This window comes from Gobio gobio (genome assembly GCF_949357685.1).
Source record: "Gobio gobio genome assembly, chromosome: 3".
Lineage (NCBI taxonomy): Eukaryota > Metazoa > Chordata > Actinopteri > Cypriniformes > Gobionidae > Gobio > Gobio gobio.
The window spans coordinates 13,675,380-13,688,672 of NC_137099.1; the positions used below are offsets into that span (position 1 = coordinate 13,675,380).

At 35.8% G+C, this 13,293-nt stretch overlaps 1 protein-coding gene across 1 annotated transcript in view; it reads right to left on the bottom strand.

Annotated features, from left to right (window-relative positions):
* The window catches only part of gaa2 (alpha glucosidase 2), a 24,228-nt gene extending 12,357 nt beyond the window's left edge, over positions 1–11,871 (bottom strand). The window contains exons 1-9 of the mRNA XM_079811426.1: positions 11,701–11,871; positions 7,958–8,578; positions 6,546–6,691; positions 6,195–6,360; positions 5,650–5,746; positions 3,379–3,498; positions 3,162–3,280; positions 1,368–1,499; positions 499–609 (exon numbers count right to left, since the gene is read on the bottom strand). Coding sequence (XP_079667552.1) covers positions 499–609; positions 1,368–1,499; positions 3,162–3,280; positions 3,379–3,498; positions 5,650–5,746; positions 6,195–6,360; positions 6,546–6,691; positions 7,958–8,572 — 1,506 coding nt within the window. The 5' untranslated portion in view covers positions 8,573–8,578; positions 11,701–11,871. The remainder of the gene's footprint in view (positions 1–498; positions 610–1,367; positions 1,500–3,161; positions 3,281–3,378; positions 3,499–5,649; positions 5,747–6,194; positions 6,361–6,545; positions 6,692–7,957; positions 8,579–11,700) is intronic.
* Positions 11,872–13,293: the final 1,422 nt, after the last annotated feature.

Genomic DNA, 13,293 nt, shown 5'->3' on the forward strand with positions numbered 1-13,293 from the left:
GACCTTAAACCCGTTGATTGCAAATGAAAACCATTATGTGGAGAAAAATCGAAAAATAAAAACTTTATTTATTTTCGACTGAAGAAAGAAAGACATGAACATCTTGGATGAGATGGGGGTGAGTAAATTATCAGGAAATTTTCATCTTGAAGAGAACCAATCCTTTAAATGAATCAAAAGTGAAAGTAAAGACATTTATAACGTTGCAAAATATTTCTATTTTAATTAAATGCCGTTCAATCCTGAATTTTAACCAAAATTAGCCTATTAGAATGATTTCTCAAGGATCATGCGTCACTGAAGATTAGTAATGATGAAAATTCAGCTTTGCATCACAGGAATAAAAAATATTTTAAAATGTATAAAAAAAAGAAAACCGTTATTTTAAATTGCAATAATATTTCACAATATTACCGTTTTTTTCTGTATTTTTGATCAAATAAATGCAGCCTTGGTGAGCATAAGAGACTTCTGTAAAAAAAACTAAAACAAAAGTACCTTCCCAATAAGGACGTCTCCATTGGAGTCATTGATGAAAACGCCCCTCTTCTTCCCCTCATCAAACGGCCAGTAGGAGCCAGACGGCTGAGAGCTACTGATGCCGGGATCCTGATGAGGAAGCACAAGAGAGACAGACACACAAACTGCAGTTTAAATCAAGCACACTTTAGCTAAATCCACAGTGACACATCCAAATGCTTCAGTGAGGGTTTCAACTGCAGTCATGTGAAACATTCAGTTGCCAAACCTGCCTCATGACTGTCAGTGTGATTCTAATGCAACACAAAAGAGATGAGAGCCAAATGAGGAAGTGTGTCATATGGATGTTTAATAAACCCACAGAACACAGAAGTTTTGATTTTTAGTTGATTTGCTTTCTGCAAATAAATCTATTGAAAGTCCCACAGATGATTTAAGCCATTGAACATGTATGAATGTCATTGCATATCAAAGTAAGTGACATCTTCAAACAAATGATCCATGAACTATTGAGTGGGAAGCTAACTTCAATAGAGTAATTTGTGCAATGATGTTTAACCAACTGGTGATTTTTAGTGGATGTGTGAAGCAATTTGTCACAGTACCAAAATGTAAGTAGTTAGTACCAATACCAGAACGTTTTTGTGGTGTCTGTCAATGTGAGTGTGTGAGTGTGTGTGTGTGTGTGTGTGTGTGTGTGTGTGTGTGTGTGTGTGTGTGTGTGTGTGTGTGTGTGTGTGTGTGTGTGTGTGTGTGTGTGTGTGTGTGTGTGTGTGTGTGTGTGTGTGTGTGTGTGTGTGTGTGTGTGTGTGTGTGTGTGTGTGTGTGTGTGTGTGTGTGTGTGTGTGTGTGTGTGTGTGTGAGTGTGTGTGTGTGTGTGTGTGTACCAGAATCATGACGTAGTGTTGATCATGTCTGTGAAGGTCTTTCACAAGGTCAGGTAGGGTGGAAAAATTCATAGGCTCATAAGTAAAGTCTAGAGCACGATCCATGTAGTCAATGTCATTCCACTGAACGTCCTGAAAGATATGAAAACAAAAATCAATTTGCAATTAGTCATTTTGCTAAATGCGTAATGCAAAGTCAGCGTTTTTCTGTGGTTCATTACAAAATCAGAAATCAGACAACGTGAGCAACATGAGGCAAAGGATCAAGCACAATATGCAACTTCCACTAGATTTCAAAAGTGCTGTTTTAATGTCCCAGAGAACAATGAGTGTTTGTATTGGGGTAAACTAGCATTGCAGATAGTGACCAGCAGACCCGTTTTTCTATGGATCTGGTGACTAGTATTCATTATTTATATACTATTATATTATGCATTACTAAACTTAGCAAAAAAAAGAAACATCCTCCCACTTTAAACTGTTTTTCCCCTAGCAAATTTCTTATTATGTGTAAATATTTGAGACATAAACAGAACAAATTTCACAGAAATGGAATAATGAGTCCCTGAACAGAGGGGGGGTCAATTCAAAAGTAGCAGTCAGTATCTGGTGTTTTCACTAGCTGAAGTCAGTAGAAAGGTCTCTTTAATGTCCCAAGTTATTGGAACAGACATTCATTTTTTTCGCCTGTAAACTGTTAGGGCCAGATTTACTAAAAGCTTGCACCAGCACAAACCCTCTTTTGGCATTAAAAAACTACTGTCAGGAATTACTAAAGACATGCAGTGAAAAATTAGTGGTGTAAAGGCGTGGTCACCGTTTTTTTTGCAGCTGATCTTATTGCATATGCATTTGTAGGAGTTTCCCTTTCAGAGGCAAAATATATGGGAGCAGAGTATTTAAATGAACCTATCTACTGGTTTTTGCGCCATTATTTACCCTATATAACCAGACACTAACTGGTGGATTGTGTTGGTCATTATGGAAATGATCCAGCTGCATCAGTGTTCTTTAATTTGCACGCTGTCAGTAGACCACGCGCAGAACTTTCCACTCCCATCTACGCTTATTTTGGAATTGCGCTCGGTGCAAATTTGCCCTGTTTAGTAAATCTGGCCCTTAGTGTTTTAAGGACTGTTCCACAGGTGCATGTGCAATAATTTTTTTTATGGTTCATTGAACAAGCATGACAAAACATTGTTTAAACACTTTGCAATAAAGATCTGAAAAGCTTATTTGGATTTTACAAAATTATCTGAAAAAGGGAAAAAAAACTTGGCTTTCGAGTTATTGATATTGGATATTGAGTTTATCTTTATGAATTTTTCCTTTCAATTTTAGTATACATTTTAGTAATTTTGTTGTGCTTTTTAATATTTTTTTTTAAAATATTTTTTTTTATATTTCTATAGATCTTCAATTTTATTTTTATGTCAGTTTGTTTTATTAATTTGATCACTTTAACTTATTTTTTTCATTTAGTTGCCAAGGTTGCCAACATTTCTTAAATTTATTCAAGTTAAATGTATAAGATTTATCTCTATTTCAATTACCACAAAAAAAAAATCATTTTAGTTAACAATAACACTGATGGAGACAGATATATGTTTATGGCATACGTGTTTTGAATAATAATTTTCTGTGCTGAAATATTTACTTGATGTCTATTGAAAGTGCAAATCTATTGAGCTACAGCAGGAGATTTCAAATTCTAACCAATCAGTAAACATTTGTAAACCATAATTACCTACACCAAACCAATAATTAATGAAAATGATCGAACAGCTATAGTACCTGAGGTATCCCATAATTCCGCATTTCTCTCACAACATTCCAGGTTTTGTTGCTAGACTTGTAGCCCCATCGGCAGAGATGATAGCCCAGAGCCCAGTAGATGGGCATTGCAGGCTTACCTAATGTAAAAAAAGAGAAAATACAATCATTAGTTTGTCAACTTCTGATTCTTCACGTCAAACTGCCATATCAAATATTGCTTATGATGCTCGCTGACCTACAACATCCAGGTACTGTCCAATCACAGAGATGGGATCTGGGCCCATGAAAATGTAAAAGTCGAGGATCCCACCAATCATACGCCAGGTGAGAGCAGGTGCAGGCTGCAGAACCACATCTACATGACAGATTATTTACACACGTTAATGCAAAGTTGAGACAGTTCAGACTTGTGTTGGGCAAGTTACTGAAAATGTGTAATTAGTTACAGTTACTAGTTACTTCTTTTAAAAGTAATTGAATTACTTTACCAATTATTGTATATCAAAAGTAATTAGTTAAAAGGGAAAGTACCTTTTATGACTGATTTTTAAATGTAAATATGAACAATACTGAATAGTCAAACACAAACATATTTTAGACCTATTTATTGTAATCAACAGGGCAACAGGCCTTCAAATCAAGCAGTAGTAAAAAGGTCCCTTTTAATACTTGAAACGAAATAACTGTCTTAGTCATTTAACAGTGTTTTTTTTTTACCAGATTAGGCTTGAAATAAAAGTGATTGGCCTATAGTATTAACACTAATTAAAAAGAGAAAACAAAGGTGCCTTGAGGTGCTGCATTCTGCATATAACTGAATATGTGATTTAACAAAAATGCCTCATAAGGCAAAGCTAAATAGAGATAATAGATGAGATTCTCAACAAACGTTAAAATGGGCTAACAAGTGTCATCTCTCAAAGCTCATCGATCTGAAAAGCGCGGTGTGCTCTGATTGGCCAGCGATTCAGTGCATTGTGCCCGAGTACCTAATGCGTCTGACGGAAATGTCACGCTTCTTACCATATTATTTGGAACACCAGCTCCCAAAGCAAAGCAATATGGACAGATGATAATGTCACTTCTACCTTATCAATTCGAGCCCAAATCTGATCCGGATGATGCAGATAACCAAGCTGATCGATCAAGTTTGCCAGCGCAACTGGATCAGAAAGTATCAGATTGGCAAGCTTGCATTTGTTATCGTATAAACAACCTTTCCCAACCTTTTTTCAGTCATGGCACCCTTTGAAAAGGTCCTTCATTTTGTGGCACCCCCTCGCATACGTTACGCTAGGGGTGTAACGGTACAGATTGCTCACGGTTTTAGGCTCACGGTTTCGGTACGGTTCAGTATTTGCTATGTTCAGGGAAAAAAGGACTACTGTCAAATAAAATTAAAGAAAATAATAAGAACAAATAATTTAAATACATGCAGCAGCACAAATAAATACTATTGAGCAAAGATACTAATAAAATAAACTATGCTTTTCAGGTTGGCTACGTCTAACATTAGTTTTCAGGTACAGAAATTGATCAAAATGTAAAATAACATTGCATATTTGACTGTATAAATTAAAGATTAATCCTATTAAACTTACAAAAGCTATTCAATTAAGAGCAGTGAGTGATGTCCTTGTCTTTTGTTGTTTGACATTAAAGAGTCAGCAGTAAAGGCTACTGCCCCTTTAAGACCTAATGTACGGATATGCGTCATCTTTCTCGACTATAAAGTTTACTTAAGGCATATACAGACTATGTCTGCTAGAATACTCATCAAGATGGACATGTTGACATACTTTTTGTGTGAGTTTGTCCGTTCAAGAGCAAGACTTGAAAGAGAACATATATATATATATATATATTTGAAGGACTTTTACACGGCACCCCGGTTGGGAAACACTGGTATAAACCACAAAGACGTAGAAACGGTCTGTGCTCTCCCAGGTGCTAGAAAAAATGCGCAGCACACAGTCGAATATCTGGGTTGTACTGTTCTGGAACAGTGTTGTAAATAAAGCTTAGCCTTATGGAAGGCCAAATAAAGTAGACATGGCGGCGCGGGCGGCAACAATACTACAGCAAGAATAAGCTTCTTGTCTGCAAGCATTCATTTTCCACAAAAGAGAGTAGCGCGAGTAACAAACTCCTTTAAATTTCAGTAATTCTAATTGCGTTACTTGATTTAAAAAAAATTGTGTGTTACATGCACGTTACCGCTAAAAGTAGTGGAATTACAGTAGCGTGTTACTCCCAACACTGGTTTTCTGGATATGGTAGCACTCTAATAACATATGTTTTGACATGCAATGATCCAATCAATTGTCAATCAAGATATTTGTCTAATAACTGGCTGTTTTATCATGAACAAATACAAGGCTTATCATAAACATGACAATCAAATAAACGTCAAATATAGGTGCAAAACAAACATAAAATACTGATTACTGGTTCAACCATTACCTCAAGATCATGCTAGAACGAAGAATTAATGTGATGAACCCACCCATTGCATTGCTGTTTAGCATGAAAAACCCATGTGCCATTCCATCAGATTCCACAGAAAGATAAAAGGGATGGACGCCATAGAGGTTGGTCAGCTCCTGAAAGAACAAGTAAAGAAGTACAGAAAAGTAAGCGCAATCCCTTTTCAAGGGGTCAGGTAATACAGTGAATTTCACTAAATACACCCTGATAGGGTGATCAGAACCCCAATGTGAAGTGGAGGTCACTATTTTGCCGTTATCCTGCTTATTACATAAATTAATGTAAAATGCAGATTTGAGTTTAAAGTGTACGAGTTGAAAGTTTCAAGCTTACATGAAGAAAAACATTGCAAGCAAAATCCAATAAGACTAGCAACAAGTTTAACACAGCAACAAAATTACAACATTAATTAATATTTTACTAATCTGCAATCCAAGTTACTTTTCCTATAGACTAGATAAAGGGCCGATAATTGTGCTAAACTTCTTGTTTTCAGTTTTTAAGTCTTGTTATGAAATTTGAAAGAGCACAGAGTATTACACCAGAAGACAAAAGTCACGTTACCATGGGTGGAACATCTCGAGCCCACATGGTGAGAGTGTTCCACTGGACGTCATGCAGAAAGTTGGAGCGATGTTCACCCAGTCCATATATGAAACGTGACGGTAATGACGTGGACATCTGCAGGAACTGATCCGCATAGAAGAGAGGAGCTATGGATGTGTTCAGCCTAACGGCATGTGAACATGCATGTTAATAACTTAATAATGATACAGAGACATGTCATACACTAGATCTCTAAACAAGAGTTTTCTGGTCATCATCTTCACAACTGTAAAATAAACTAAATCATTGCATTTTCAATTTAAAGGCAGGTCAGTTTTCTCAAGCGAGTTGACAATAAACAGCACTTACAGCACAGCTCCTGTCTGTGTTCTCTTGACAATCACCCCGAAAGGTTCTTTGATAAAGTCTACGGTGTAAGAAGGATTTGATGCTCTTTTCTGAACCACAGGAACATCTATAGGCACCTCGTACCTCTTTTCAGATGGGTTGGTTATCTGTATGAGACAATTGAACATTGTGAAACAATAAATAACGTCGTCGTCAGACCAAAACATTTCTTCTAATAGGGACGTACCGATATTAATATTCTGGCTACTATCAATAAGCTGTTATTTATTGTCATGTTAAGATAGTATAGAATCTATGTCGTCTAAATAAATTAAAAATAATGCAGTAAAAATGTAAATCATTGATTTTGAATGCTACAAGTGAAAATGGGTATTACATTTATAATCCAGACTATAATATACAATATGGATAATGGATATGACTTGAGATTGGCCAAAGATTAAATAAACAGTGTAATTTTAATTATTAGTACTTGAAGATTAACTTTAGGTGAGAGTTAAAAAGATTAAATAACCAATAACTGACTGCATATAAATACATTACTGTTCAAATGTTTCGGGTCGCTACATTTTTTATTTTTAATACATTATTACTTTAGCAAATATACCTCATTGACCATAAGTGACAGTAAAGACATTTATATTATGAAAGATAATAATGTATGATTATGAATGTAAATAGTCTTACACTGTTACAAAAGATTTCTATTTCCAATAAATGCTGTTCTTTTGAACTTTCAATTCAAAGATTTCTGAAAAAATATTAAGCTGCACAACTGTGTTTGCAACTGTGATGAGAATAAGAAGAAACGTTTTTGGAGCAGCAAATCAGCATATTTGAATGATTTCTGAAGGATCATGTGACACTGAAGACTGGAGGAATGATGCTGAAACTTCAGCTTTGCCCTAACAGGAATAAATTATATTGTTACAATGTATTAAAAATGAAAATAGTTGTTTTAAAATGCAATGTTTCACAATATTACCATTTTTACAGTGTTTTGATCAAAGAAATGCTGCCTTGGTGAGCATGAGAGATTCCTTTCAAAAACATTAAAATCTTTTATTGACCCCAAATTTTAGAATGGATTCAAATTGCCAATTATTAAATGTTACATTTATAAATGATCATAAATAAACAGTTTTAAAATTATGCATTAAAATGATTACATATTCAATGTCAACCGATCTGTTACCAATATATTGAGCATCCCTATTTTTGTCAGATCTTTAATTGCGTTTTGGTGGTCTGAGTGATATGAATACTAACAGATAATTACACTACTGAAATTCACCTTATTTTAAAAGACAAATAAAGCATTTAGGACTTCAACGTCGACATTAATAACTGAACAATTTTGAGAGATCACAAGCATGAAGAGCCAGAAACATGAAGACCCAAAGTGCTCTCACCTTCACACGCAGTCGGTTGTCTTCCTCATACAGCACTTCAAGCTGCAGTGCATCTATGTCTTTTGGATAATATGTCTTATTGTTCCGGAGCAGTTTTCCCACCTTCCCCATCTCTGTGTCAACAACAGACACCAACTCATAGGATGGATAGTCAGGTGTGTAGAAACACCATGGCACTCCATTCCGCCCCGATGTCTTAGCCTGTGACTGCTGTATGAAGCAGCAGTTTCGAGCATGGCACATCTCCTCCGTGACCACCACGCCTCTCTCTGGATAGCAGTCAAACCTCCAAGCTTCTGGAATCTTCGAGCAGGACTGTGGCTGCAGCCATGTCCCGTTTGGACTCTTAGCCATAGCGGGAGGAGGGAGTCTATGGGGATCTGTAGAGGGTGCATTATGAAACCAAAATATAGTTCCAAGCAGCCAGACACCAGAGAGAACCACTATAAGTCCTCCAAGGGTCAGCAGGGCAACGGTGATGGAGCAGCGAGGGTTCTGGGGCAGCAGGGGCAGTTCTGGGTCAGCTTCCTTCCCATCCGTGTCCTCATCAGGATCCAATAACGCGGTTCCAGAGAAATGAACCTCCTCAGGGGTGAGTCTCTTGTACGACACCATTTCAAACTAAGGATAAATAAGGTAAAAAGAAAACAGAAGACAATTAACGGTGTTTGCCAAGGTAACAACCTCCCTAACTGTAAGAACTGTCCCTTTAACTACATTAGTTAACACGAACTAACAACAAAAAAAGGCAGCGGCGATAGATGCTATTTACACCGTAGCAACTAGATTCTATTTACACTCAGTGAAAATAACATTTTCTTAGCGATAGATGCTATTTACTAAGTGAAAATAGTGATATATTCTATTTACACCATATAAAAGAAGCAGTTCTTTGCCATATAAATAGTAATCACATGTAATTTATACTTTATTTTGACAGAAACTTACTATTTGCTCATCAGTATTTTTGTACATTAACAGGATGCAATAATATAGTGTAATTTATTATATTTAAATTATTAAATGGATGCCGCCTTAAAGGGACAATAAAAGCCCTCCCTACACCTACCCAATAAATGATTTTTTTATTATTAAACATTTTGTTGGGCACTTTATTTCCACATTTAGAACATTTTCTTATTTTTTATTGAAAGTAAATGCCTTTCCGATGTGATTTGTGATTAGAAAAGAGAGAAGAGCAAGCTCTGCAAAAGGCGGATTCGAACCCGTGTTGATCGCGTCAAAACAATGATCCACTAGCCATGTGCTTCACTGAAGCTTCACTTTTATGCGAAGTGCGAATAGCACTTGCCAACAAGGCATGCTATTTGCACTTGGTGTGAATAGACACTACGATAAAAAAAAAAACACTAAATCATTTATTAATCTTAATTGCATATACAACTACATTATTAAAATTAAAAGTTGTTATATTTTTAATGAACCTGAAATAACAAGAACTAACAATGAACAGCTGTATTTTAATAACTAGTGTTAACATTAACAAATATTTATAAATACTGTAACAAATGTATTGCTCATTGTTAGTCAATGCATTACCTAACAAAGTAAACTTACGGAGCGCCCAAAGGGACATAGTGATGGAAAAAAATGTATAAGATGGGAGGAAAAAATATCAATGCTTTTGCGTTCTCTTGCAAATGTTTTGCCTTCCCCCAAGAAACATTGTGTTCCCACAAGAAACTTGTTTTTGAGCTCTTCGTGAGCGGATTTAAAGTTTCTTGGGGGAATGCAAAAATTTTGCAAGGAAATGCAAAAGTTGATTTTTTTTTTCCCCTCCCATCTCAAATGTCCCTTTAGGGGCTCTGTACAGTGTTACCAAAAACTTAATTGCATCCCACACTTTTCATGCAACCTCCTAAAGCATAATAGCATTATGGCCTAAATTATCCAGTAAATTTATTTTATTTTTGATTATTGTATTGCTTAAGACTGTCCTGCGAAAATGAATCAAAAACTTTCTTCTGTGGATCACAAAAGGAGAAATTCTGAATAGCATACTTTGTAGTGCATTTCCAATTGCAATGAACGAGGACTTTTAAACTTTGAAAAAAAGAGCAAAAGCATCATAAAACTAACATAAAAGTGGCCTAAATCATGAATCATGCTCTAAATTCCAATTTTTCTGAATCCATGTGCTTTGTTGCGAAATGACCAACATGTAAAGGTGATGATACACAGGGCAACTTTTTGAGCAATGTTGCCGAACAATGTTGCTTGGGCAAAAAAAAAAAACCCTGTGTATCATAACCTTAAGAGAACTAGTTAATTGCCCGGCGCCTCACCTGGTTGCCAATCGATGGCAACATTGCCCAGCAACATTGCTCAAAAGTTGCCCCGTCTATCATCCCTTTAAGTCTTCCCCTCAACTGAGGTTGTTTTATTGAGCTGTCTAACCAATATAATTGCTTGGAATGGTTCTATATTTTTGTGCAACTAACAATTTGTACATTACTTTGCGCATGCTGCAAAATGTGACAGCAGTTACATACACTGAAAGGACAGGAAGATCCCATATTTAAAGTATACTCCTATAGAATTACATTTAGCATTTAATTAATAATTGTTCGGTTAAAATTTATGAAAGTATCTCGATATCTTCTGTATGAGATTAGAATAAAAATCAGTTATTTTACAGTAAAAAAAAAAAATCCAAGCATCAGCAAGTTCTTCAGCGGTTTCGGCCTCTGTAGGGCACAGACACACTATATCTGCCAACATTAAGTCCCAATAAAAGTCACGTGACAGATGTCATGCAGAGGTGAGCACTTTCTTAAGTGCATACAACTGCAGATATTAGGAAGAACTACGAAGGGAAGTGGCTATTGGAGAGGAAATGAGACCAAGTGTCATACTCTACCTCTTCTGCAAGATTCATGTTCTTGGCTCTTTTCACAAAATGAAAAAGCAAGCATGCAAAAACAAAGTTACATGTTGAAATCATAAAAACATGTTTTAAACAAGAACATTGGAGTGAAAATTTCCCAGGTATAATAGTTCTCTGGCTAGTTGTAAATGCACTGTTGTCCAGAACAACTTTTGAGTTCCAAATGTGTTGTAACTGAAGTGAGCATTAGCTTTAGATTGACATATCTCTGCTTTTACAAGATACAACATTTCAGTTATGAGGTCATGGAGAGGTCAGAGTCCAATAACACACTATCTACTACACAGAGAATACAAACACATGCCTTCAAATATTATACAGATCATGGGTGACATTACTTGAGAGACTTAGCTCTTAGCTTAGATGTTTTTTCCGAACATTTTCTTTCTAAACACCATGGATTTCCTTGTTTTTTGCCATGTTCTTTAAAGCAACTTTGGCATCTAAATACCATTGTATATGAATACACTTTCAAAACGTAACACGTTTGTACCACATAATCTCAGTACCAAGGTTACAATGGATAAATATATTCTTATAAATTAGACAAATGACAGGCCATGTACATGTTAGAAACGTAGTAATCAAACAAGCAAACAAACAAGAAAAGCTGCGATTAAATGGAATACTATCTATACGAATCTCTTACGTTAAGCATAAAGCTAACGTATATCGGTGTCGGTTTTCCATGCGACATTTTAAATAAAATTTACTTCGTTAAAATGACACAGAACAACATATATGTGACATTGTTGCACATTATGAACAAGACGGAGCTCACGCGAAACATCAAACAACACATACAAGAGAAAAATGTACATTTAAATTAACTTACTTCGTGTGCTGTCGGAATATGTAGGGTATAAGGGTTTAATGTTTGACACACTACATTACATCTGTGGATGTCCTATGTTTTTTTTGCGCTGGTAAATGTCACGGGTGTTTCATGTCTTACGAAGTTAGTGTTGCTGCGTGTTCTACTCAACAGACAGTATAAATGGAAATCTGATTCGTTTAGCAAATCGGCTCCTTTAAACGGATCGGTACAGTGAACGAGCGCTGAAAACGATTCACTGATTCACTTGAGTCATCACTCAAAAACCTCCCTATGTCCCCCGTATTTTCCATGCGATCTTTTATAAGTTACTGTTCTGTAAACTGTCGTATTTGCGTTTTCTAGTTTGTCACCTACTTCTCAGTTTCCACTCCTCACTCTGCAAATCGGTTCGAATGAAGCGTCGAAAAGAGCCGTTCAAAATAACAATTTCTTCATTATTCTAGTGTGTAACGCTGTGAGTACATCACTGCCATCTACCGGCCTGGAAACAACAGGGCTTGTTAGATAAACATTCAAAACAATTAAAACAAAAACATTTAAAATTCAGCTGCAGTTAAAAAATTGAGAGGAAAAAGTTTAAATTATAAATAATATGATTAAGCAAATAACTAGGGTCTTAACATTTTGAAAACTTTAGCCTTATGTGTTCGTGACATCAGTCCAGCAGATGGCAGCTCAGTCTAATATGTGGAGTGAAAATGTCTCCACATAAAATGTAAGTTTATAAAATGTTTATGTAATATAACACTGAAGTAATAATATATTAATTATTAATATAGAGTGTTGATGGTCAACAAATCCAAACATCCTAACTTTATTAGGGCCTCGAAAATGAGAATATCATGAAATGTGTCTTCTTTTGATTCAGTTGAATTGTCTTTGATCAATGTTGATTGAATTTCGTTTGATTCAACAAAGGGAAGGCAGTTCAGTGTTTGTTCTAAACTCTTAGATTATTAAATCCGGGAAAAAAATTAAAATATAGCATGCGTTTTTACTCTTGAAATCTCGTAGCATAGCCTTTGACTCGTTAGAATCATTCAGAGAGGCCTACAAAGAAATATAACGTAGCCTATGTCAATATTTTATACTCAACTGAATTCATGCATTTTATAAAGCTGATAGATGGCTTTTGTTGTTTTAATTGAGCCGCATGTTGTTATTATGACACATTAATCTTCCTCTCTCAAGTTCTCCCACGCTACAAATGATTCCACAAGAGAAATGAAAAACCTCGAAGTCGGATTTACACCCCAAGCCTCCTAATTGTCGAAATATCGTCTTGTTTGCCCACGCATTACCTCTAATGCTAGATGGTAATCTCTGTCTTATGAGGCCCCATTATTGATGGTATAATAAAAGGTGAAACAAATTATTCAGGTTTCAACCCTAATTTACATGAATCTTTCTAAAACCACAAAGCCTCCAGTCAAAATGTAATTTATCCCAGGATAAAGTGCATATAAAGTATCTTGAGGTCAAGATGACACGTGCCAAAATGGAGTATGCCGCTAGTATAGAAACAGTGTAGAGATCACAAGAAAATGAGAAAACAACTGATGTTATGTCGAGATCAGTAAATTATGTTGT